At 29.7% G+C, this 26,362-nt stretch overlaps 4 protein-coding genes across 5 annotated transcripts in view; 3 read left to right on the top strand and 1 right to left on the bottom strand.

Annotated features, from left to right (window-relative positions):
- Nucleotides 1–7,746, top strand: part of LOC119683172 (reversion-inducing cysteine-rich protein with Kazal motifs-like) — a 10,070-nt gene extending 2,324 nt beyond the window's left edge. Inside the window, exons 3-8 of the mRNA XM_038096794.1 lie at nucleotides 1,048–1,168; nucleotides 4,212–4,429; nucleotides 4,769–4,916; nucleotides 5,034–6,242; nucleotides 6,345–6,611; nucleotides 6,718–7,746. Of these exons, the coding sequence (XP_037952722.1) occupies nucleotides 1,048–1,168; nucleotides 4,212–4,429; nucleotides 4,769–4,916; nucleotides 5,034–6,242; nucleotides 6,345–6,611; nucleotides 6,718–7,505 (2,751 nt within the window). The 3' untranslated portion in view covers nucleotides 7,506–7,746. The remainder of the gene's footprint in view (nucleotides 1–1,047; nucleotides 1,169–4,211; nucleotides 4,430–4,768; nucleotides 4,917–5,033; nucleotides 6,243–6,344; nucleotides 6,612–6,717) is intronic.
- An 8,370-nt stretch (nucleotides 7,747–16,116) lies between these two features.
- Nucleotides 16,117–18,630, top strand: LOC119668157 (digestive cysteine proteinase 1). 2 transcript variants are annotated; one of them, XM_038077584.1, is made up of 5 exons: nucleotides 16,117–16,135; nucleotides 16,188–16,273; nucleotides 16,794–17,372; nucleotides 17,436–17,849; nucleotides 17,910–18,630. In XM_038077584.1, the coding sequence occupies exons 2-5, from the start codon at nucleotides 16,225–16,227 to the stop codon at nucleotides 18,518–18,520; spliced, it is 1,653 nt and encodes a 550-aa protein (XP_037933512.1). In that variant the 5' UTR covers nucleotides 16,117–16,135; nucleotides 16,188–16,224; the 3' UTR covers nucleotides 18,521–18,630. The 2 variants fall into 2 exon arrangements, with proteins under 2 accessions (XP_037933512.1, XP_037933511.1); XM_038077583.1 differs by lacking the exon at nucleotides 16,117–16,135 and having other exon boundaries at nucleotides 16,150–16,273.
- Nucleotides 18,631–19,864: 1,234 nt separating this feature from the next.
- Nucleotides 19,865–21,283, bottom strand: LOC119672406 (proteasome subunit beta type-7). Its single transcript, XM_038083443.1, has 4 exons — nucleotides 20,931–21,283; nucleotides 20,637–20,816; nucleotides 20,102–20,573; nucleotides 19,865–20,040 (listed from the first exon to the last, which is right to left on the bottom strand). Exons 1-4 carry the CDS (start codon nucleotides 20,981–20,983, stop codon nucleotides 19,942–19,944), a joined length of 804 nt encoding a protein of 267 aa, XP_037939371.1. The 5' UTR covers nucleotides 20,984–21,283; the 3' UTR covers nucleotides 19,865–19,941.
- A 1,707-nt stretch (nucleotides 21,284–22,990) lies between these two features.
- On the top strand, nucleotides 22,991–24,556 carry LOC119668211 (39S ribosomal protein L39, mitochondrial). Its single transcript, XM_038077655.1, has 5 exons — nucleotides 22,991–23,186; nucleotides 23,294–23,621; nucleotides 23,690–23,790; nucleotides 23,847–24,289; nucleotides 24,360–24,556. The coding sequence occupies exons 1-5, from the start codon at nucleotides 23,114–23,116 to the stop codon at nucleotides 24,414–24,416; spliced, it is 1,002 nt and encodes a 333-aa protein (XP_037933583.1). The 5' UTR covers nucleotides 22,991–23,113; the 3' UTR covers nucleotides 24,417–24,556.
- Nucleotides 24,557–26,362: the final 1,806 nt, after the last annotated feature.

Raw genomic sequence — 26,362 nt, 5'->3', positions numbered from 1 at the left:
AGATAGATAGAGATAGAGATAGAGATAGAGATAAAGATAGAGATAGAGATAGAGATAGAGATAGAGATAGAGATAGAGATAGAGATAGAGATAGCGATAGAGATAGAGATAGAGATAAAGATAGACTGAGATAGGGATAGAGATAGAGATAGAAATAGAAAGAGATAGAGAGAGATAAATAGAGATAGAGATAGAGATAGAGATAGAGATAGAGATAGATATAGATATAGATATAGATATAGATATAGATATAGATATAGAGATAGAGATAGAGATAGAGATGGATAGATAGATAGATAGATAGATAGATAGATAGATAGATAGGTAGATAGATAGATAGATAGATAGATAGATAGATAGATAGATAGATAGATAGATAGATAGATATAGATAGATAGATAGATAGATAGATAGATAGATAGGTATATAGGTATATAGATACCACAGATAGATACATAAATAGATACAGTTATTAATAATTAAAATGGCTTTATGCCATTAATATCCTGAATTAAACTAAATTGTTTTCGCTATTTAAAATAATTGCTAGTATTTTCAAATTAATCATCTAACAAATTTAAATTAAATTCTGAAGTTGGAATAATAATTAAAAATTATTTTAAAAAAAAAGTCGTCTCCATCTCCTCCTAACTGTGAAAAGTATAGCCTTCTCAACATGATGTTGGCTATTTATTTAAAATGTCATTGCTCAGGCCAGAAACGCACCTCCCGTAGGGATTTTAGCATTTTGATTGCAAACTAGTTCAATTGCGAATTGTTTGTCTGCACGCATGCGCAACTCGTTGAAAAGTTGCTCCTAATGTGGAGCCGCTACTCAGTCAAGCAATGCGTAAGTGCCTGCGTGATATGGAATATGCAACGTGCGTTGATTACTTTTTCTACTTTTCAATATAAAATAGGCACTTCATGTGTCATTAATCAATGTTTACATTTTATGCAAATGTCATAGAAGATAATTTATTACGCATTTTTGTTTAGATATGCTTTTATTATAATTTTTTAAACTTTCATATAATTTATTTGCAGCTCTCACTGGTAAATCTGGCTACAACAGACACAACAGGACGTTCCATACGTTTGGAGTTAAGAAAATATTGTGCTCCAGGTCAGTTCGAGTTTTGGACCTGTATGAATCGAACACTGGAAGGTATAGTTTTTATACTTATATTTTTATATAACAAAAATCTTGTCCAAATGTTTTTCTCACAGTATTTCCATATTATTAATTCCTTGACTAAAAACGAAACTTATCTTTTAAATTTATCTTCATAAATTACTTTTCAAATAACAATTGGGATTCATTTACCGGTGATGATTTTACAAGGGCAGCTTAACTATTTGGCAACAACTTACACATGTATAGATCTAGAGATCCCTAATGATCATTGCAAGAATAAACACTTAACTATAACACAATAGGCCAATTAGACCTAAGTGAATCCACTAGGGATCGCCGGTATAACCTAACAATTAACTGATATTATTATACTTCGGTATAAAACATGCTTTAATATACCATATATACCATTATATAAATAAAAACTTATAATTTTCAATGCTCTAAGGTAAAGATTTTAGTAACAAGAAATTACATTGAAATCAAAATTTTAATTGCCTGAATTTTATTTATAAATAAAACAAAACGTAATTGCTTTTCAATCTTATCAACATAAAATCACCATCAAATCAAAATCCTCCACTGCACTCATTTAAATTTATAAATTCAATAATAAAAGTATTTAAAAAGTTTCTTTTGAAGTGCATATCCATCCAACTCATTGATCTATTTTTTAGTTTCTTTTCGGTTTTCCAAGTACTTCATTTGATATCGACATAATTTTGCCAAGTGCTTTAAATGCAAAATAGTGATTTAAATACGCACTCAGTCATATGAGCCAACATGTGGCCATGCATTGGCAGCATTCCAGTTGAGGCGTACTAGCACTACGTCAACTTCAACCATTCTGAATAAACTCTGTATGCCTAATAATTATCACATTCGTGTACTTAAAACATAAAAGAACGATAAGAAAAAAATCTATCTTCAATGGCATGGAATATCGTTGCGTTTAAATATTTTACGTACAAAGTCGTTGACACATCATCCACTTTATAGGAAATACCAAGAACAAAGTGCCATTACACAGACTCAAAGAAAGATCAAAGAGTTTAAATGCTCTGATTTATATGAGACTAGAAATATTATTTTTGGCGGATTTGAATTATTTACTAGACAGTTTATAATTAAATTATAATGAACTCTTTATAAAATATTATCAAATGTATAATTAATATTATACTAAATAAAATTTAAGGAACTTATGTTTATAATTATTTTGATGATTATATTGAACGAAACATAAACATAAATATTGATCCACTTAAAGTCCAAATTCTGTCCAAGCCTTTTTCGATACGAGCACCTAGCTTTCTTCTCTGGAATTCTATTTTTTGATTGTTTTACTTTCAAATCAAGCACAATCTAAAAATCACATAAGAATTATTAAAGAAAAGCTTTGCAACAGTAGAACTGTTTTAGAGTGGGATCATAGACTCAAAGCACTATGTATTAAAATTACCACACTGTTATCATTGTACAAATTTCCCATATAAACTACAAATTACTTCTAACTTTTACAACTTCATAATGGCCATGCGTCCATATTTTGCCTAATATCAGTTTATTACTCTATATAGGCTGTATCTCGATTACAATGCTTTACTTTTACTTTAACAATTTATTTTTATTATATAAATAAGTCCAATTTAAAAAAAATGATTTCGGAAGAATTTTATTAATAGTTAGATTTAAACATAATAGTACTATGAAGCGGAGCACTGCGATTATAGTTGATCTTTTGTGCTTCAACAGACCCTAAACGAACAGAAAACATTTCGCCTTCCTAATGAAAGTCAGAATGTCAGCTGTTGAGGACCTCTTAATGCCAGAAGGGGAAAGCAGTTTTCGATCCAATGACCTTCTCCTAGCCCACATCAAGGCTGGGCACTCACAGAGAATGTGAATGGAAGTCTCGTCTACTTCTAAGCAGAGTTGACAATCTGTCTCTTAGGACAGACCCGTTTTGTTAAAGTGATAACGCAATCCCTGGTGACTCATTAAATATTCTACCAGCAACTTCAACACTGTTCTGCTGAAGAAGGATACCTTACCATAACTGTAGGGATGAACCAACTCTTTAGTAAGGTAGCTCTATGTTGCGTATAGAGCGGATAACTACAAGTGTTAACTATTGTTAAACCGTGGAAACTCTTTTCCAAATTTTTTCTTTTACACTATTTTATGTAGAGTTTTCTAAATATAAACTTTATTTATACTTTTGATTATATTAGTTTTTAAAAAATTAAATGCGTAAACCGTTGTATGTTTAAACAAAACTGGCAGTGCTATGAAACGTTATCCTGTTGTTCAAAAGAGTTACATATCTGCAGCAGGAGTAGTTTAAAAAATAAGGACTCATCTGGAACGAAATACGCTTACAATAAAAATTAAAGGTTGAAGGTTGTGGCGAATGTCTACCAAAGATTTTAATGAAAGATAATAGATATTTCGACGATGTGACGATGTTCTTAAGAAAGCCATTTTCTCTGAATGATTAAAAAGTTCACAAGCATTTTTTTTTATTTCAATCAAATTTAATTTCAAAGCAATTATGTATTGAACAATAACAGTTCAACCCGGTCACACTGTATTGAGATTCTTCTTGAATATTTTTGTGGCACGTGGTAATAAGAGAGAAGTAATAAGAGATCTACAGAGTAGATCATTCAAATGATCACAGACACTATTGAGTAAAAGTTCTTTAGACACTACCTCACCTTTGATCAAGAAAAGAAGAATGAAATTTTATAGAGGGTTAAAAAAAATGGAAGGAACCGCATACTTAATATTTAATTGTATCTGTTGAACTAATTATAATATTATAAATATTTATTTGATAATACAATAAACCAACTTCCAAAATGCCATTAAAATATTTAAATCTCTTATATTGCAACTATAAATGAAAATTATTAATGAAAATTGGAATCACCGATTAAAGTAAATAAATCGAATTAATTGGTAAATTCACTTAAGTTTTGAACATTTTATTAAAGTATTTAAGTTTTATTCTGCTAACGTTTAATTAACTTCCTCATATATATTTTTATTCTTTAATTTGCATGTGTAGCTGTTGCTCGTGGCGCACAATGGTCTGGACGTCGTTGCTGTGCATTAGGCCTATCGCCACATTGTCGCAATGCCTGCGCCACATCAGGCTCAATCGATGAACTGATCAGTGCCGCCAAATGCCGACAAAGTGATGAACAACACATGTTCGCTTGTTTCGAACGCCAAGAGGCAGGCGATCGATGCTGCGGGAATGCGCGCACCTCCGAGTGTTTGCAGGTACATTTAATTTATTTTAAATACTATAAGCAAATTTGTCTACTGTCAAAAGTAATTAAAAAAATTAAAAAAAGGTGTGGCCTATTTGGCAAAAAAAATTATACTAAACAGTTAGAAAAATGAATGAGAAATGAGGAGGAGCTTAAAATAGCTTACGCAGATAGGTCAGATGGTTTGGATTAAAAAATGTAAAAATAAAAGCAAATTAAATTAGAAACTAAACAATCATATCGGTATTTCAATAAAATACAAAAAACTGTAGAAAATAATATATAATATAAAAATAAATACACACACAAACATATATAATATATAAAAATGTATATAACATGTTTCCAGGCCTGCCGAGAAATCTTTGAACCGTACTCCCCAAATAAACGCAAACATCGGCATCACATCGAGGAAATGTGTGACGATCGAAATAGTGATGTGTTGCAGTGCGTGCGAAATGTCACAGACATGACGCCAATGACAAATTCCCATCAATGTAAGTGTGCGATCAAATTACGCCTACGAATTCTCTAAAGGTTAATTAGAAAAATTTGACCTGAAAATGTTTCTGTCCCATTTTCTCCATATAATTCTCTGTTTTTAATTTCTATAGATCTACACTGCTGTGACTATTCGGAAGTTGAAAGTTGCCGACACACCTGCCGTGATGTTTTAAACACAACCGAGAGTAAAGACATAATTATTGGGGAATTACAAAATGGTGGCTGTGGCATGCCATTACCGCATTTACCACTATGGAAATGTTTCTTGACAGCACATTCACCAACTCCCACGTACACTGCAATAAATAAAATATCACAAATCAATCAAATTGGCATCGATTCAGCCAAATTACATTGCTGTGATAAAGCAACCACGCCCAAATGCAAACGTTTATGCTCAAAGACATACTCAACGGACTGGACCACATCCAGTAGTGTATTTGAAAACTCATGTCTGTTACAACCGAATGAATTGGAATTGCGTCAATGCATAGATGAAGTGGATGAGCCATGCGAATTGGGCTGTGATGGTCTCAGTTTTTGCACTAATTTTAACAATCGCCCAACAGAGTTATTTCGGAGCTGCAATGCAGAAGCAGATGCGGCGGCACGTTCCGATCTAAAAATGTGGCAACAAAGAGGTTTTGTTAGCTTACCAGGTGTGCATCTACCTATTAGAAATATGACACGTTGTGCACCACAAAAGTGGCAAGCAATCGCATGTGCCTTGCAGATTAAACCTTGCACGCGTACTGGATATAATCACATCTGTCGCGAAGATTGCAATGAGATTTTAAATGAGTGCATGGATTGGATAAAAATGAATTCAACACTTAATACAGAATTAATCTGTGCACGTTTAAATCCTGCCAAAGATGGACCTTGTATATCATTAAAACCTTACTTGGAAGAAAGTGATGCACCCAAAGATACAGGTGGTCATCATAGACTTACACAACCCTGTAGAGGACATCCTTGTAACGCGAGTGAAGTTTGTTTGTCGCAACGGAATGAAAGGAATGCCTTTACGTGTATATCCGGCTGTAGTTTAGGGGAGGCTTCTAATTATCTAGTGCCATTTGGTGCTTATGTGCGTATTCCCGTTTCTAACATAGGACGCTCTGGTTCTTTTAAAGTTTGTCGTTGTGGTGCTAAAGGTCAAATAGAACATTGTCAACCTTTGCCAAACTTTTCCTATGAAAACTGCGTATTGGGAGAGAAAGTTATTAAGCATGCTGAATCGTTTTATTTAGAATGTAATTTATGTAGCTGCTTTGCCGGAGAAATCACGTGTACGAAGAAGCAATGCAGATTTCCAGGTTAGTTACTTTAGTAAAGTTATTTTACTTTAATAGATTCTCATTAGCGGATTCTTTATCACTTCTTGAACTACACATAATAATTGTCGTTTTGCTATTCAGCTTACACTGATATATCTTATACAAGTCTACCATGCAATTGTCCCACACATCATGTACCTGTTTGCGGACGCAATGGCAATACCTACCATTCAGCTTGTATTGCCAAATGTCTCGGACTTAAAGATAGTGATTTTGAATATGGCGCTTGTTCTTCTTGGAATCCCTGCCAGAAGGGCAGTTATAGCTGTGCAGCAGGAATGCAATGCTTGGAACAACGCAATATATGCCTATCTTCCATGCATAGGCCATGCTTACAATACAAATGTGGTGAGTAAGATTATTGTAAATGATTTTGATTTTGTAATTGACGTTTTTACTTTTATAAATATATATATACCATATGAAACTATATAACTCTAATTTCTTTAAACAGTGAATCAAACTTCCAATTGTTCCAACATGGGCCAACCAGTTTGCGATACAAAAGGTGACACATATGCTTCCGCCTGCGATCTACTGAATGCAAAAGCACAACTCTCATACTGGGGCTCTTGTTTTCGAAGTTGTTCTACAAAGGGACCCGTGTGTGGCATCAATGGAGTGACATACGCTCATGAATGTGCTGCTTGGGCTGATTATATAGTTATCGATTATCGTAGCCGCTGTAGAGAAATTGGCCTACTGACACATGACATGGGTAGACGTTGTCGTACAATCAAATGCCCAAATCCACCTTCACCTTATTGTAAAGGAATTGTGCCACCAGGTGCGTGTTGTCCAATATGCGCCGGTGCATTTCGTGTCATCTACTCACGTAAACAAATTGATCGTGCCTTGTATGCTTTACGCGGACAAAGTAGAGAACTTCTGACTTTGCATAGTATACTAAGGGAAGTAGACAATTTAGTACAAGTAACAGAGTGCCAACTCACAGGCTACTTAACTATGGAAGTGGGTATTTTTATAGCTATACTACCGCGTACCAATAGTCCAACACGAATACAAATTGAGGCATGCACTCGTGAAGCAGAGAAGATTTCTGCACTCATTGAAACACAGTCTCATAAAATTACAACAAATCTAGTGCTTTCGAGTCTGACTGTATCACATATGCTCGATCCAAGTCTGGAAAGTAGTGCCGATAGCTTAAGTGGTTGTAATACAATTAAAATATTTTTAGTTTGTTTTCTACTCATTCAATTTCATTGGACATTTTTATAGTAATCAAATTAGTTTTAATTTTAATAATTAAATTAATTAAAATTGTTTAATTTATTGTAAATATCGTTAATTATTGTCAAGTGAATTCTTGGTGCCAAAATAATTATTTTATGTCAGTTTAGTCCTAATTTTCTTAAATTGTAAATGTTTGTAGGGCACTTTACTGCTATAAAAACGGGTGGGTGATAATAAAGTTTTTGACGACGTAAAACAAAATGATATAGCCATACAATATATTATGTAAATGTAAAATTTAAAACAAAAATACCATTTACAAAACTTTAAGCAAAATTTTTAAATTTTCCTGTTGTATTTTAATTTTTAATTTTTTTTTTTTGTTACTATTATTTATTGATATTAAAAAAATATATACTCATATATACTCTTCTATATATTATATCGTTATCAATTTAGTAATATATAGATTAATTTATTAAAAATATTTGTGATATTAGTAAAACGATTAAGGCCATATTTCAAGACAATTATTTATAAGTTTTAAAAAAATATAAGTACAATATGTCAAGAAAATGTATGCAATATTTATATGTAGTAATTTTCTATAAAACTTATGTGATTAAGTTTTTTCGGCTATATTACCAAACAACAATTAAATTTTATTAAAAAAAAATAATCAGAAATAAAGAAATAAGAAAAAAATAAATTTTTTCAATATTATATGTATTTTCTTGATAAACTGTATAATATTTAATATATTTTTTGTATATATAAATAAAAAAAAACGTAAAAAACAGAAATTAAATCAATTATATGATTAAATTAATTATTTATTTTGTTTTTATTTAGAAATAAAAATATAAAAATAATGTTCATAATACTCCTCATACATTTATAAAATATGTCTTCAAATTTTATAAAATATATTTTATATATATTTATTTTATAAATTTTTGAATAATATCCAATAACGATTTTTTAAAATATTTTCAAACTAACTTATTGAATTTTTTTAATTTAAAATAAAGTAGAAAAGATCAGTAAATACTTATTTTTTGCAAAGATTTGATTGACAAATTTTTTTATATAAATTTATATGAAGAATCTGATATGGTTTATTAATTATAAACATTTATACTGTACATATTTTTTTTCTATGATGACCATGGTAAGAATATTCATGAATTTATTAAGTTAATATGTTTATTCGTTATATATTGTTTATATTGTAAAGCTAATAAAATCACAAATTATTTAATACTCATGTTTATACCATATAATTAGATAGAAAATATATTCATCAAACAATATATAGTAATTATTATAAAATTGTTAGAATTATAGTTATAAATTTACAAAAAAAAATTTAAATTTAACCAAAGCATTTAATCAAAAATTGTAATTTATTTAAAAAATATTATATTTATTATTATATATGTAATAAATTTTAAAAAAATATTTAAACCCAATTTTTTTCATGAATAATAAAATAAATATGCTCGGTAAGTAAAAATAGCATAACTTTTGAATTTATATGTAATATACTATATATACATTAAGACCGAAAAGTTTTCGGAAATTCTCATTTAAAATTCGCGCGCTGTATATTTTTCGATATTTTAAGTTTATGTAGTTTGGCAGCAATTAAGGAAATTACTATGCCAAAAATGAGCGCGATCTGTCAGACAGTTCGTTTACGGCAGCTGTTGAAACCAGTTCACCTCAGTAGTGCGTTGCGAAAAAAACAATGGAAAAAAATATTGAACAAAGAGTTTGCATCAAATTTTGTGTTTCGAACGAAATTTCGTGTGCAGAATCGTTGCGAATGCTACAAAAGGCTTATGGGGAATCAGTTTTATCGAAAACTCAAGTTTATGAGTGGTACAAAGCCTTTCAGGACGGTCGTACGACCGTCGAAGACATTTCGCAACGCACTACTGAGGTGAACTGGTTTCAACAGCTGCCGTAAACGAACTGTCTGACAGATCGCGCTCATTTTTGGCATAGTAATTAAGGACAGTGCTGCCAAACTACATAAACTTAAAATATCGAAAAATATACAGCGCGCGAATTTTAAATGAGAATTTCCGAAAACTTTTCAGTCTTAATGTAAATTTTCAATAGACTTCCGGTAGTTCGCATACGAATAATACGGATAATAGTACATTTACACTGTCTAATTTAGGCACGTGCTCATTTATATTAATGAGTTAGATTAGATTAGATTTTTAAAATGGGTTTAGAACTTGTCACCGCGTCACTGCATCCTTTGAGGATTAATGTGACATATCCATAGACGTATGTCTCGTTTCATAGACGAGTAGCATTTAAAAATGCCAATATGTACTTTGAAGAGATCTTGCCTGATTCCGTTATATCCGGATAGGCAGTAGATAAGTACCGAAGTCTAAGTCTGGCAAGACTATCACAGTGATACAAAATGTGTTCTGCTGTTTCCTCTTCTTCGCAACAAAGTCTGCAGCTATCGTCTCTAGTAATACCTAGATTCGATAGATGCTTTTTAACTCCGCAGTGCCCAGTGAGAAATCCTATGACAAGTCGGATACCACTTCTGTTCAGCATAAGTAGCTCCCTAGTTCTGGCTTTTGATCGAAACGGCATGGATTCTTTCGCTTGTCTGCAGGCAATTGTATTATCCCTATCAATCTGAGCTGCTGTTTCCAGCCATTCATTAGTTTTAAGTTTGAAAAAACTCTACGAAGGACCGCAAAATGGCTGTGGCCCAATATAATATGAGGCCGCCCATTTTCTCGCTAGTTCATCTGCTTTTTCGTTTTCCTCAAATCCGCTGTGCCCTGGAATCCATATTAAGTGGATCCTGTCCCTTTGAGCAAGGTCTTTGAGAAGTAAAAGGTTTTATTCCGTATACTCCCGCCCCCATTCCTTCCATTGTTTTGGAGTCATCCGTCTACCACAGATAGTAGTCTCCAGCGAATAGAGGTATGTTCCGTTCCCATTCATTTCTGTCTGGTATTAGTATTAGGTATTAGTATTATATAATGTGAACGTTCACATAATGAGTTAACGTTCACATTATAATGAGTTCATTTATGCAGTTTATATAACTTTTATTAACTTCACCTTATAATATATCAGAGAAAGAAATTATATGTATATATTGATATATTAAAACAATTTTATACATTTTTAATATCAATTACATAGTTTATTAATAAAAGCAAAGAATAATTACTTTGTCAGTACGTTTGTTTACAGCACAACTTTTGTTTGTTTACATTTTACATATAAAATATATGACACATATTTCAAATTTTGGTTATTTCCTTTGTGAGAAATTTATTTTTAAGATTTGCATTCGACATTTTTTATCTTAAATGAGCTGATTTATTGATATTAATTGATTTATCATTTATATGATTGATTTTTATTTGGCAAATCATCCTCATTAGTAACTATAATAAGCAAAACCGCATAAATGAGACAGAGTGAATGTGCCATAAGGACAAAACATGCATTGTATATCCTGTAGTCCGGATGTACCATTAATTCACTAATCCTGATTATCGACTTAAGCCATGTGCGAGTTCGAGTAAATTGCCAGAATTACCAGAATTTCGAGTAGGGTAAATTAGATAAAAATTAGGTAATGTAGGTGTTACCATTCTGGAAATTTTATAAGATGTTTAATAAATAAATAAATAAATTTGAAAACTTTTAACCAAAAATAATATTTTAGTGCAATAAATAAGTATTTACATAAGTGCAGTGCAAAAAATCCCAAGGAAATTTCAATTTACTTTACCTCAATTTACTCACACTCGCACACGTCCTTAGATGTCATAGTGTAAATATCTTGCAGTAATACCTTTTATAAATATTATCAAAATATATATTTTACATATTTTACATTTTTCAGTTTTTTTTGCAGTGTATTATCTGTAAATTTTATAATCAAAAGCGATCTATCAAAATCAACACAAAATGTACTTGAGAATATGAATTAAATTAATAGAAAAGAAATTATTTTTCTGAAATGTTAAGCTAATACAATAGATAATACGACCACAATAAATGACAAAGGAGCAAAAAAGAAAAGAATAAATACAACAACAACAACAACAATAATAAAATATGGTAGCAGCAGGAAAAAAAGAAAACAGCATAAAAATTGGTAACATCTTTACCGTTAAATATTTTCTAAATGCATAAGCATTTTCAATATAAAAATTATAAACAATTATAATTAATAAATATAAAATTTTATAATAATTTTTTTTATTTTTGTTTTGTTTCAAATTATAAATACATTTCTAGCTAAAAAATTTTTTAAAAATGACTTACCCCGTATTAAAATATCGTACCTTAAAGGAAGAGTGTGTGGCGAGTGGAAGAGTGGCGCTATAGATTACGCAGAAAGGCAGGGAAAAAAGGAATAAGCAAATTTTTACTTAAGTCATGCAAATACAAAATTTTTTTTTGGAATATTTAAATATAATTATTAAAAAACAAAAACTTTTTAACTTTTTACTTAAATGCAAATTTGATTTAATCTATTAAAATTAAATTTATTCTTAAATAAATTGGCAATTTAAATAAATTTCACGACGGCGTTTTAAACACACAATTTAAATACTTTTATTTGATTTTTTCACAACATTATTATTATTTTTTGTATATATTATATATTTGCAATTAATATATGAACTTAATCATTATTATTTCACATTATATTAACTTTATTATTTAAATTTAAAAATTACATAATCCATTATAATTCATACACTCACATTTGCTTTAACGGACTTTTTGCAACTGACGTCACTTGACTGCTGTCAATCAAACTCCCTTTCACGTTAGTGTTTTCGCCGCATATCAGATCAGTTTGGCAGTAGCAAACATAAAAATTAAAACAAGGCTAATTGATGCAATGAAAATGAAAATTGGTTATTAACTTTTAACAAATGTTAATAGTTTATATAAATTAATTTAATTTTATATTAATAATAACTTAAAGTTATTAAATATTTTAACCTCTTAACCCTTTTAATTTTCTCCAATTTATTCCTATTGTGGCGAAATAAAGATTCTACCGGTTTGTGGTTTTAATATAAAAATTTTCTAATTTGAAACCTTATACTTCGAAAACTGAACTATATTGACATATAGAATGGTGCAGAAGAGTAGCTATGTTGGAGTAGAAGCGCCACTATATTATAAGAAAAAATTAAACACTTTTCATCGTACTAATCTTTCAAAAAATTCAAGATGATATACTGAACAGTTCGAATTGGAATCATCTAAAAAGAAATACTTGTTTCTGCCATTTGAGTATATCAAGGCCTTCCCACTTTGGCTCATGGAAAAAAAATTATTCAAAATAATTTTATTTAATAAAATCCACAATGGACCAATCATCGTAAGTAGTTCTTATATTATGTTTTCACTGGTCCCTCTTATGTAAAATGTAAACAAACAAAAAAAATTTTACAATAACTTAAACTTACTTACAATAAGTTTTAAAATCATCACTAATTACATAACATCAAAATTAATAGTTCTATGTTTTTCCTTAAAACAGAACTGGTAGGTGGGTATTAGGTTTTGACCGTCAAGAAATGGTTTCAGCTTTAAAATTGTCTTTTAAAGAGTTTAGAAAGGCATGGCAGTAAGATTATTGGCCTATATGAAGAGACAAGCGTGGGATGTTTGCCTAATTTATGAGTCATAACAATCATGGATCTTTTCCACTCTATTGGGTAAAAGCCAAATTTAATAATGGCATTAAATAGTATCGCGATAAAATTTTTGACCCAAAAGGGGCAAGTTTTTTATCATGATGGGTGAGATGTTATCATATCCTGGTGCCTTTTGAGAGTATGCATATAGCCGCTGAGTGGGAAAGTCATAATGTCCTTTTGCAGGTTTTAGTTGAAACACGTCTTATAGGTAATCAGCAAAAGCATTAGAAGTTGAAAAGTTAAAAATCAGGTTTTTCTCGCAAAAATGTTCACGTCTTAAGTTTTAAGGCAGCCAAATTATAATATTCTAAAGATTTTTATGAGTCTGAAGATTTTAAAAACATTATTGTTGCTTCACATGATTTCTTTTGTAAGTTGCGAGTAGTTTTTTGCTAATCTGAAAGAAAAAATTACGGCTTAATATAAAATTAAAAACTAAATTGAATAAAGAATTAAAAGCAATGTTAAGGATGCACAAAATTTTGAAAGTTCCTTTTATAACAAAAATAATAAGAGTTTACAATATTTATGCCTTAATACGCATTAACTTGTTAGTAACTAATAAATAGGGCCGGAACCTTTTTGTTGACTAGAACATAGTACACTCTGATAAAAACAAAGGAGAACAGGGAAAAAAATGAATTACTGGGATAATATACCAGGATTAAAACAATCTAAATTACCTTTTGGTACTTATAACAATAAGAGATACCACGACTGTATGAACTTATCAAAAGAAAAACTAATAATATTAGATACATTTCACTCCCAACAACAAGACTTATGCATTTTATAATTGAATATACCATAATTATAATGTTCCTAATTCTATTCTACGCTGTTTATTGATATTAAGTGCCAATGGACAATTTATCGTTGCTTCTAGAATTTATAAAATACTGTAGCTATATAAAATATGATATAAACCTGATGCGTCAAAATGCAAAAACAAATTATATTCAATAAATTTCAATGAAGTAAAATATATTGCTTGTTTCATTATTCTTGTTATAATTTTAATTTTAAAATTTTATTTTAATCCAACAACTTGCAACAATTGTTAACAAAACATAGATTAACAATTTCCTATTGGGATTGTGAAAAGAGAATTATATGAGAAATAGTTTACAAGAGTAGTTATGAGTATATTGTCACCCCTATGACAATGCAAAAATTATAAATTCTATCAAAAATAATAAATAAATAAAATAAAATAAATTTTGTTTTTGGACAATGCAAAAATTATAAATTCTATCAAAAATAATAAATTCTATAAGATGTCGCAGTTCGCTCTTATACACTTTAGAGCTTTCGTTGAAGCATACCAACATTGGGTGTCCAATGAACACAATCCACATTTTCTACATACCATATATTTTGTTATTATGATTTTAACAGAAATTAATACAATTCTGTTAAAGAAAGTAAGATCACAACATGCATTTGTAATAATTGTTTATATGACGTCTTCACTAGACAAAGCAAATTGTTGCTTATTTTTAGTGCTTTAAGCAAATCACTTTTTTGCAAATATTCATGAATGGAAAAATATATTTGCTTATTTACTTGAAGAAAACAAGTATTGTAACAAAAAATTATTGTTACGTATGTACATATGCACATATTCTTCACATATTTATATATATTGATTGTTAAAATAATTTTAAATATTAGAAAAACGATAATTTATGCATTGACACATTAAATGAATTAAACTGCCTTGAATAAAATTTGGTACACTATTTCTATGATATGTTTTATTGAAAAATATGTTATAGTAATATTCCAGTTAATTTATTTATTTTTAATATGTTTTAATATATCAATTTTAATAGTTATATTATAATATTATAATATATGTACTATAATATGCTTAAAATTAATAACTATTAATAAAAATATTAATATTAAAATAGTTATACATATAATAATAAATTATTTAGAATAAGTTTGTAGAATTAATTATACTACATTGTATAACTTTTGTGGATATGTTTGGGTTAGATATATTTCACTCCCAACAAAAAGACGTACATATGTATTTAACAATAAAACATACAACAGGAATAGTGTACCTAATATTATTCAACGCAGTTTAATTGAAATTAAGTGCCAATGGACAAATTATCGTTGCTTCTAAAATTTATAAAATACTGTGGCTATCAAAACAAGTACACATAAAATAAAAACAATTAAAATATGATTTGAAACTTGTTTTCTTCAAATAAATTTTTATAAAGTGATATAAATAAATATATAGAGAATATGTGCATATGTACATATGTAACAATAATTTTTTGTTACAACACTTGTTTTCTTCAAGTAAATAAGCAAACATTTTCTTTCATTAATAAATTTTTACAAAAAATTGATCTGCTTAAAGTAGTAAAAATAAGCAACAATTTGCTTTGTCTAGTGAAGACGTCATATAAACAATTATTACAAATGCATGTTGTGATCTTACTTTCTTTAACAGAATTGTATTAATTTCTGTTAAAATCATAATAACAAAATATATGGTATGTAGAAAATGTGGATTGTGTTCATTGGACACCCAATGTTGGTATGCTTCAACGAAAGCTCTAAAGTGTATAAGAGCGAACTGCGACATCTTATAGAATTTATTATTTTTGATTTAAGTTCAACCAGAGTTGTTATTGTAAAATTATTCGAACAAATACAATAAAACAGATGATAATCGCGCCTAAACTGACCGCCAGCAATAACAAAAACAAAACATTACAAAGAAAAAATGAGAAAAGCAAAGAGAATAGCGGCTTTTGCTAATAAATAAAATTATTTGTTTAAGCTTTTGCATTTGTTGCTTTTAAGCGAACTTTCTTTCAAAAGAAAATTTAATCGGTTTTCAGTTGTGCGCTGGCAGGCGAGCACATAAGTTTTAATATAAATTTATTGGAAATAATACTATTTTTAATTAAAAACTTGAAAATAATAATTGTTTAAAATATAATTAAGAATATATTGATTATATATATAATTATAGAGCTAATCAACCGCACTAAATAATTATAACAACAAAAATGAGATTCATTCTCATCAGCGCCATTTTATTGGCAATTATAGCGACAGGTAAAATCATTAAATTAACCTAATAATTAATTAAATTTAATTATGTGGACGTATGTATATTTAAATAGAATAAATAAAATTGTGAAATATAATATTTTCTATTGATTTCAAATGAAAAAATATATTATAAAATTTGTTTTTCACTGATTGCAGTTCCAATTGTATTTCATATGGAAAATAAAAAACAAAAACAAATTATTAACCGATTAAGTTTCTTTGTTGTTGTAGAATTTATCAACTTAGTTCTACGGTTTCAAGTGAATCAACTAATATTGTTATTATAAATGATTTAATCAGAAAAAAATAGTTGCCAACTCCCCAGCTGTGCTCGGTGGAATCCATATTTTGGTTTATAAAATTATTAACAAATAAAATAATAATAGTAGAAATGGATGTGTGTGTTGACATTATTTTCTATAAAATGGCCGTTGCTTAAAACTAACGAGTATTTATATTTTTCACCTAATATTTCAATCAAATTGTTTAAATTCTAAAATTAATAATACATTTTCTATTATAGCTTATTCCACAAAACCACCAAGATGGGATGCAAACTATATTGTCAAGGGAACATTGTATATTCCATACGCAGAAATATCTGAGCCCTTCTACGCCTGGTACGATAAAAATACACGTCGCTCACGTATTGACTACTACGGCGATATGGTGAAAACCTATCAATTGGCTGGTGACGGAACTTATGGCACCTCATTAAAACTGGCGCCAGTCACAGTGAAAGATTCTTTGAATAAAATCACATGTCTACAGCTGAATGGCACAGAGGAGAGTCGCATAGAAATACAAGCCATTTTACCAAATGCCAAAGACTTCCAACTTATGGGCACAGAAACTTTTCTCGGTTTCACTTGCGATAAATTCCAATTAGAGGAAACAATTGGTCAAAAGAAAAATGTTTATACTCTATGGGTGCGCTATAAGAAATCACCAAAGTATCCTGCTTCACGTATGCCCATACCAGTGCGTTATGAAATGAGGGGCTACAATAGTCTGTTAGGTTCCCACTATGATCATTACTATTTAGACTATGATAGTTATGATCATGATGATATACCAAATGAAGTATTCGAAATAGATGAGAGTAAGTACACAATATATTAACATAGTGAAATTTATCTTAATTAAATATCTTCACTTATTTTAGATTTAACTTGTATGCCATTCCCCGGTCCAGGTAAAGGTCATTATGCTACATTCAATCCCATGCAAGAATTTGTTCATCCTACAGTTGAACACCATGTCGATCAATCTTTTGATCATTTCAAGAAAACACATAATAAAAATTATGCCTCAGAAAATGAGCATGAATATCGTAAAAATATATTCCGTCAAAATTTGCGCTATATACATTCCAGAAATCGTGCCCGCTTAAGTTATAAGCTAGCCGTCAACCACTTAGCTGATAAGACCGAAGACGAATTACAGGCACGACGTGGTTACAAACCATCTGGCGTCTACAATACCGGTAAACCCTTCCCTTATAATGTAAATAAATTGCGCGATAATATACCAAATCAATATGATTGGCGTCTCTACGGCGCTGTAACGCCAGTGAAAGGTATTTTCTTTATGCTACAGAAACTTTTATAAATCATTGATATTTTTGTGCTGTTATTAGATCAATCTGTTTGTGGTTCATGCTGGTCATTTGGTACTATTGGTCATATTGAAGGTGCTTACTTCTTGAAAAATGGTGGCAATTTGGTGCGTTTATCACAGCAGGCGCTTATCGATTGTTCTTGGGGCTATGGCAATAATGGTTGTGATGGTGGTGAAGATTTTCGTGCTTATGGTTGGATGATGGAAATGGGCGGTGTACCAACTGAAGAGGAATATGGTCCTTACTTGGGGCAAGATGGTTATTGTCATGCACAAAATCTTACGCGTGTAGCAGCTATTAAAGGCTTTGTTAATGTTACTGCCAATGATCCAGATGCATTTAAGATTGCAATGCTTAACCATGGGCCGTTGTCGGTTGCAATTGATGCTTCACCTAAATCATTCAGTTTCTATTCTCATGGTGTTTACTACGAACCTACTTGTAAGAATGGCATAGATGAATTGGACCATGCTGTGTTGGCTGTAGGTTTTGGCACTATTAACGGTGAAGATTATTGGTTAGTTAAGAATTCATGGTCCACTTATTGGGGCAATGATGGTTATATTTTAATGTCGCAACGTAAGAATAATTGTGGTGTTATGACTATGCCCACTTATGTTGAGATGTAAAGCCTAACAAACAAATGTTTCTTTATAAAAGAATTTTTTAAAATTAGTTTTCGAATTGATTGAATGGTTTTGTGTTTTTTTATAGTATAAATAAATGATTGTTTAGAAATTAAAATAATTGATGTGTTTTTTTTTTAAGGAAAATATGTCGGTATGAAGTAGCATTACTCAGTCTTCTTAAATCTTATTATACTTGTTTTTTGTAAACCAAATTGTATAGCACTGATCTAACACTCGTCCTCCTTCAGATTATAATATTTATAGAACCCAAATCTAACTATTACATTCTTTTCGGACCTGCTTGCGTAGTCCCTTTTGGGAGTGGGGAACTGCACTCGATCGTTAAATCTAATGAATGTTTCCAGGAAGTAGACCCGATCGTTTTTGGAACCTCCTCTTCACTGTAATCACTTTAAATTTCTATTTCTCTAACTCGGAATCAATGGTTCATAACTCTTTTCTTGTAATCGTTTTCAACTTGTCTCATTTCTATTTCTCTGAACCATTGTTTCCTAACAATTCTCATCCCATACCTAAGAGTTCTTATTGTTGCTGTTCGCTGGAACCTGCTTGCGACATACTTTTGTGAGGTGTCGCATGGCACTTGGTTGTCGCTGGTGACGAGTGGCTCGGGTACGTAAACCCGATCGTTCTTCGAACCCTAAGAGTAGAGTACAGCAATTTCTAAAGTACCTAGTTCTGTTTATCTATTAGTACTATAGTAAACTGTAGTATAGTACCAATAATGGAAAAGCATAAAAAACATGAGACTTTTACGGATTACGAAGAACTGTTAACTGGACGCAAATTGTATTTCCAATTTTAATTTAATTTAGCATTTACATCAAACAATTGAAAGCAACATTATTTTAATGGAATCTTATAGTTTATAAATAGTCAAGCTTTTTGGCTTATTGTTGAGTCTTACTAAACTTAAGGGGTTATTTTTATGTTTTGTATTGATGTCTATGAGATCAAAGTCACAACTATATATAACGTTATCGCATTGACAATAATTACAAAGATTAATCAGTTTTCTAATTATTATTAAGAAATGTAAAGGAATGATACTTTTACGATAGGGTTATCTCAACTATGTGCATATATACATATACTATATGCATAGTATATTGACATTTGAAAAAATTCTTCTGTTTACTTAACAAAGAAATCGAAAGGGTCAACAATATTGACAAACCAACTATTGATAAATTTTATTTATTGTATTTTTCTAGCTTTCTTCCCTTCCTTATGTACAAATCTCAAGCACCACTCCATAGAAACTTTCAACTGATAAGGCTTTAGAAGCTATTCTATATAAGTAAACAATTACAACAAAACTCATAAATTAAAAAAAAAATATATTTTGAAATCCCACTAAGAAACATTTAAAAAGATTTATTATGATTCATAAGTTAAACTTAAGCAACCTCCATTGGAATAGCTTCTTCTGAACTTTCAAAAACTTCGATTTTTGTATTCAAAACTCGTGTGGTACCAAGTTTATAGGTGTAATCCAACTAAAATAGAAACATCAGTTATACGTAATATTTAATAATCATTTACACTACTACTACATACCGTTTTGGGACCACGTTTTCCTAAAATTTCATAGTTACGCAGTATTTCTGTTGAACCTCGTCGAATTACGCATAAATCAATATTAGATCCAGAACCCAAATCATTGTATATACCCGAAGCAATAGCATCACGTACTAACTTTTTCGCATCTTCTTCATTCATATCAGGTTTCCAGCGTGCTTCGAAAACAGCCATAGAGGCTAAGCAACCAGAACCCATAGTTACGTATGGTAACTTATCTGATGAACCGTGTGGATGTATACAACGTATATGAGAACCTTGCATATCAACTCCACCCAAAACTAAAGCAGCGCTAACATGACCCTGATAACGGAACAACAACTGCTTGAGTAAAACACATGCAGCACTTACTGGTACTTCACGTCCAGTATTTAAACGTAACAACTCTAATTGTGAAGCAATCAATTCCGTAGTTTTTTCAGTGTCAGCCGCTGTGCCAGCACCGCAACAACTAAAATGAAAAGAATTTTAATAATCATTTATAATACATATTCACTTTAAACTATTAACTTACTAAATGTTATTTGCTAAGAAGTGTATTTTGGAACAATTTTTGTCTGCCACAATTGGTCCTTCTGTAGCACGCGTATCTGCACCCAATACAACGCCACCACCAAAAATTACACCAGCTATTGTTGTACCAGTCTTAATAGCTTTTGGTGCAACGAAACCTTTACTCAACAGTGAGATGTTTCTATAAATAAAAAGGTAAATGATTTTACATATAACTTTTTCTAATAAAACATTGCAGACTTTTTTGACACTACCAAAAAAAAAATTAGGCTGATATTTAAGCGTTTGGTTTTACCTTGGACAATTCTCAAATGAGAAACCAGATTTTGGTATTTCTTTTGTTTCCATTATTTAAAATTTGGAGTAAAAGCGTTAGTCAATTATACGTAAAACTTTTAACAATTAATAAATTAACTACAAAAACTGCAAGTCAAACGCCGCTAGTAGAATGACAAACAAATTCACTAATGTTGACAGAGTTGCCAGCACAGAGAGTTGTAGCTGTCAAATTATTAATATAGGAAATATTGTTGCCAAGACTTCTTTTCAAACAAAATTTGTTAATATATTCTATTGTTAACATAAATTTGCACTCTCGGGTAGTTATTTTTCGTAGAGTTAGTTTTTTACTTAATAACACTAATTTTTAAATATTTTCTCGTAAAAAAATACTATAAAATACATATCAGTTATTATAAATGACAAAACATTATTATTTATTAAATCTAGTTAGCTAAAAAGCCAATGTGATACTTGCACCCATTGAAAGCATCTCTTGGAAATGCAAATGTACAAGTTTCAACCACTGGGTTTTGGGGGCCAAGAACGGAAACTCCATTTCAGTAATCAAGAGAAAGGCAGACGTTAAAATATAGAAGACTTATCATTTAGAAAACAAATATATCTAAACCGAAATTAAAAATAAATGAGTGAGGGAGGGATGTTCTTACGACAATGTTTTATTTTGCCTTAGTTTATAATAATTATTTACAACATCGCTACATAATAAGGCAATTGCAAATTAAAAATGTAATTAGGGACGAAATTCATAAAATTTAAATTTTTTGCGATCTGATTTTAACTTATCTTTCAAACAATGTGATTCTAACAACCCGTACGAACAAAATAACTATCAAAATTACAACTACTTAAACTCTGTAATTGCCTATAAGATTAATTTCGAAAAATTTTCAGAATGCATACAAATAATAGAATTTTTATTGATTAGGGATTATTGAAGTTCCGTGAAAATTAAATAATTAGCATGCATAACTCTATAGCAAACCATAAAAATTAATTTTTTTTTTTCATTTAATAATATGTACAACCTTATGTCAATTTTCATTCATAACTTTTATAGTTTGTGAATATTGCTCTAACTTATTTATATTATATTCTACTCTAAATATCTGAGAGAGAAAAGAATTTAAGTTAGTTTCTATTAATTTAAAAATACGTTACACAATTTTCCTGCTTGTTACACCAGCGCAATTTACTTTAAAACAAATTGGATCCCATATAATATTGTATATAAATTCTTCTGTCTCAAAGCTTTCCGGATTCAACTAAGCTTAGAGTTCATTCTATTACTGAACTCACACGAGATTTTGTTTGTGATTTTAGCTGTCATGTTTGTAATTTTAGCTGTCAATTGTTGTTGCTTTCAATACAAAATGGTAATTTTTAACAGCTAAAATTACAAACAAAACTCTCGTATAATTTTTAATTTAAATCACTGATACTTTAGAAATCTACACCAGCATGCAGGTAAGCTGGTAACATCTGTTTCCACAGTTCATATTTAAACCGTGTGCGAGTTCGAGTAAATTGAGGTAAAGTATATTGAAATTTACTAGGGATTTCTTCACTGCAATTATGTAAATATTTATTTACTGCACTTATTTATTATTTTTGGCTAAAAGTTTTTAAATTTATTTATTTATTTATTAAACATCTTATAAAACTCACACAATGGTAACACCTAATTTATTTAATATATGTCTAATTTACCCTACTAGAAATTTCGGTAAATACCAACATTCCTATATCGAAATAATTTACTATTTCCCTCAATTTACTCGAACTCGCACACAGCCTTAGTATATAACAAAATAATATGACTTTTAACAGGTTAATTTGCTATAAATAGCGAAATTTTAACAGTTATTTTTTTGGCATGCTAAATAAAGATCTTGAAGAGCTATATTAATAAGATATCTTAATAATTATATGTATACTTTATTATTGCTACATTTATTGATACAATTTGTACTGTTTTAGTTTTTCTTCAAACTTTCTTTCTGATTTAACACTGAAATATCAAAAGTGCTGCCAACGTCAAAAATTCTGTGACATGTCAAAACCATATGATGTTTACAAAGGCTGTTTTGTAACCTCATAAAGGTTTATAAGTAAAAAGTTTTATAAATTAATTTTCGTAGCAGTTCACACTTAACGTAAATAAAACATTAAATAGAAATGGCGCCGAGTGCAACAATATTAGTACCCACTTTTAAATCAGTTGCGAAATTCCACCATTTACAAAATTTACGTAAGTACCGGTTGAAACGTGCACTCTTTAGGGTCTCATAAAATATTTTTGGATTCGAAAATGTGTATAACAGAAAAAACTAAAATTTAATAATTATTTATATGCAGATCGTTGTGCAAGTAGTCTAAGTGCTGCTTTAACGAAACGAAATGAATTATTTGATGAGGAACAACGTAGGCAGAGGGAAGCTGTTGGTCGTATTGAAAAAATTGAAGTGCGTTACTTGGGTTTGCCGGAGGATGCGACGTTAGTTATGAATCGTTCTATATCGACACCATACAACTGTGCGCAGCATTTATCTGAAGGACATTGTAAACGTTCAGCTTTAGCTTTAATCGACGGGAAAGTACCATGGGATATGCATCGACCACTTAAAGATTCATGCACATTGCAATTATTAAATTTTATGGTAGCAGATCCGATAAATGTAAACAAGTACGTAAATATCTACAAAACAGAAATAATTTATTAGCATAATCTTAAAATTTATAATTTTATTATAGAGCTTTTTGGCGTACATGCAGCTTTATGCTTGGTGCTGCCTTACAAAATTGTTTTAAAGATGCAGCCGGATTACAATTGCATAGTTTTCCAGGACCAAATGGTAAGAACAATTACATAAAGATACCAAAATAGTTTATAAACAAACGTTAATTGTAGTAAAATCTGGTAGTTTTGTACATGATATTGCGTTGGGCGTTAAAGAATGGCAACCTACAAATGCTGAACTGCGTGCAATTTCTTCAGAAATGGTCAAATTGGCAGAGAAAGATCTTAAAATTGAGCGTTTAGAAGTTAGCGATGATTTAGCAATAGAAATGTTTAGAGATACACAATATAAAAATGAACAGCTACCAAGTATTTCACAACAGAACCAAGGCCGTGTGGTACTATATCGAATGGGTACACATATTGATATATCACGTGGTCCAATGGTAGGGTCCTCACACTTTTTAGGCAAGTGTACAATTGCAGCAGTACACAAAATTGCTGAAGAAAGTGATAAAGATACGTTATTTAGAATACAAGGCGTTGCTCTGCCCAAAGGTTTTGCATTAAATCATGTAGCATACGGAACATTAGAGAAGAGAGCAAAGAAATTGGTAATTATTGCCGTAATATATATGATTGCCTCAAACAAAATTTATTTAACTTATTTCCTTCAATTTATAGAACCCAGCTCGTCTGCCAACAGAGTCATTTGAAGAAAGTTTCATGCAGTTGGCATGAGAGATGAAGTTTTCCAATGTTTAATATGGAATGTTTTTTATAAAAATAAAATAAATTTTATGATATGTTATTATTAAGCATAATATGTCTTTGATGTCGAAATGTTAAAAAAATAAACAATTGCATAGCAAGTATAGATTTGAATTTTTTGGAATATTTCAGCGAAGCGATGAAGTAAATATTTCCGACAGATTTTATTAACCACAAAAATTATCTGAATAAATGAAATTAGCTTAAATTATTGTATTGTTGTAACACATTATTATTATTACTTTTAGATTTTTTCAGTGTTCTTCAAATATGTTTTATTTAAATTCTACTCATTATTGATTTAACAAACTTATGTTCGTATCATATAGAGCGGGGCTGTCGAAATCAGATGTGATTGCGGGACAATACAATTCACTGTATAGATTGGGGAACCGCAGAAACAAATGCATACGTTCATAGTTGTTTTCGAGAAAAATAAAAATACGATTATAATGTTAAATTTAATTTTATTAATTCAATAATTTAAATTTATATATTTGGTAAACCATAAAAATAAATTAATGAAGTTTCACCAAACACCGAAAGAAAATGTACGTAGATTAGCCGCGGGTTGTGTTTTGGACAGCCCTGATATAGAAGTACGATTCTGATATCTAGACTGATATCGATTTGCCAACAAATTTCAGAAATCCGAGTAATTATTCTAATATGCTGTATGTCTATAACTTTTTTGTCGGGATATTCGACTTTAAAGTTGCAAATCTTTACCTCTAAACTGCTACATAACCTATTTAGATCTCATTAATTGTTGTTTGTGTTATGAATGTACAAAACTTAATTATTAATTAGATAATTCTAGACAACCATGTCTTCTGTTTTTTCCTATAATGAATATAGAAATGTATAACTTTAGTCCCTGGAAACTTGAGAATCAAATTTTATTCGAGCGAATTGAATAAATGTTAAAGTTGACCAGAGTCTGTTGTCACATCGCGACGACTGGAAAATTGGAATTTTCCTAAAATTAAAAATGTATATATGATCGAATCTAAGATATATCTTTCTTCTCAAATCTAAGATTTCATTTTGAATATACTTACGTTTTTAGACTCTGTTATTAAAAAGAAACACTTTATTAAGTTTTTCTTATAATTTTTATTTTAATATTCAATATGAATTAAACTCAATAAGTAATTATAAATATTCTTCATATACCAAATTTTATCATTCTTGTATAAAAAATTTTGTCCACTCATTTTTAATTTGATTTGAACGAAAACAAAAAAAACTTAAAATAACAAATAAAAAGGATTTCTTCCCTCAAGTGATTAAATAATAATTCAAATAATAAAAAACTAACAAAAAAATAATGAAACAAATTAATAATAATAAAACAATAACAAAAAAAAAATAACATAAAAAAATAAAAAAAAATAACAAAAAAAATTTTAAATAATCGTTATTAGAAAAACGTTTTCAAAATTAATAATAAAAAAAAAATTAATAATAAAAAAAAAATTAATAATAAAAAAAAAAATTAATAATAAAAAAAAAATTAATAATAAAAAAAAGTTAATAATAAAAAAAAATTAATATTTACAAAAATGATCAAATATATTTTTTATCGTTTAAAAATAATGATATAAATCTTATATATAAAATTAACATTGTAAAAATGTTAGTTACCGTACTCCTCCGAAACGGCTTTACCGATTTTTACCAAATTTTATATGCGTATTCAGTAGGTCTGGGAATCGGCTACTATCTATTTTTCATACCGCTAAAGTGATTAGGGTGTCTCTATCCAGCAAAAATATCTTTATTGCTTTAACAAAAAATTTTTTATTTTTTTGACATAAATTTTTTTATATTTTTGAAAAAGAAAACTTGCTATGATATGAAAAGTTGTCTATGAAAATACTAAATTCATAAAGCTGCCCCCTAATTTCTGCACT

The sequence above is a fragment of the Teleopsis dalmanni genome, chromosome 1 (genome assembly GCF_002237135.1).
Source record: "Teleopsis dalmanni isolate 2A chromosome 1, ASM223713v2, whole genome shotgun sequence".
In the NCBI taxonomy this organism is placed as follows: domain Eukaryota; kingdom Metazoa; phylum Arthropoda; class Insecta; order Diptera; family Diopsidae; genus Teleopsis; species Teleopsis dalmanni.
Note: the sequence above shows the minus strand (reverse complement) of the source record. Positions and strands in the feature narration are given on the sequence as shown.

What these genes read in the sequence shown, in the direction of transcription:
- LOC119668157 (XM_038077584.1), top strand. Translation starts at nt 16,225, where the DNA reads ATGAGATTCATTCTCATCAGCGCCATTTTATTGGCAATTATAGCGACA. An exon ending in ATTGGCAATTATAGCGACAG is followed by an intron (nt 16,274 to 16,793) that starts GTAAAATCATTA and finishes TTTCTATTATAG; the next exon opens with CTTATTCCACAAAACCACCA. An exon ending in CGCTGTAACGCCAGTGAAAG is followed by an intron (nt 17,850 to 17,909) that starts GTATTTTCTTTA and finishes TGCTGTTATTAG; the next exon opens with ATCAATCTGTTTGTGGTTCA.
- LOC119672406 (XM_038083443.1), bottom strand. Translation starts at nt 20,983, where the DNA reads ATGGAAACAAAAGAAATACCAAAATCTGGTTTCTCATTTGAGAATTGT. An exon ending in TCATTTGAGAATTGTCCAAG is followed by an intron (nt 20,817 to 20,930) that starts GTAAAACCAAAC and finishes TTTTATTTATAG; the next exon opens with AAACATCTCACTGTTGAGTA. An exon ending in GAAAACGTGGTCCCAAAACG is followed by an intron (nt 20,041 to 20,101) that starts GTATGTAGTAGT and finishes TTTCTATTTTAG; the next exon opens with TTGGATTACACCTATAAACT.
- LOC119668211 (XM_038077655.1), top strand. Translation starts at nt 23,114, where the DNA reads ATGGCGCCGAGTGCAACAATATTAGTACCCACTTTTAAATCAGTTGCG. An exon ending in TAGTTTTCCAGGACCAAATG is followed by an intron (nt 23,791 to 23,846) that starts GTAAGAACAATT and finishes CGTTAATTGTAG; the next exon opens with TAAAATCTGGTAGTTTTGTA. An exon ending in AGAAGAGAGCAAAGAAATTG is followed by an intron (nt 24,290 to 24,359) that starts GTAATTATTGCC and finishes TTCAATTTATAG; the next exon opens with AACCCAGCTCGTCTGCCAAC.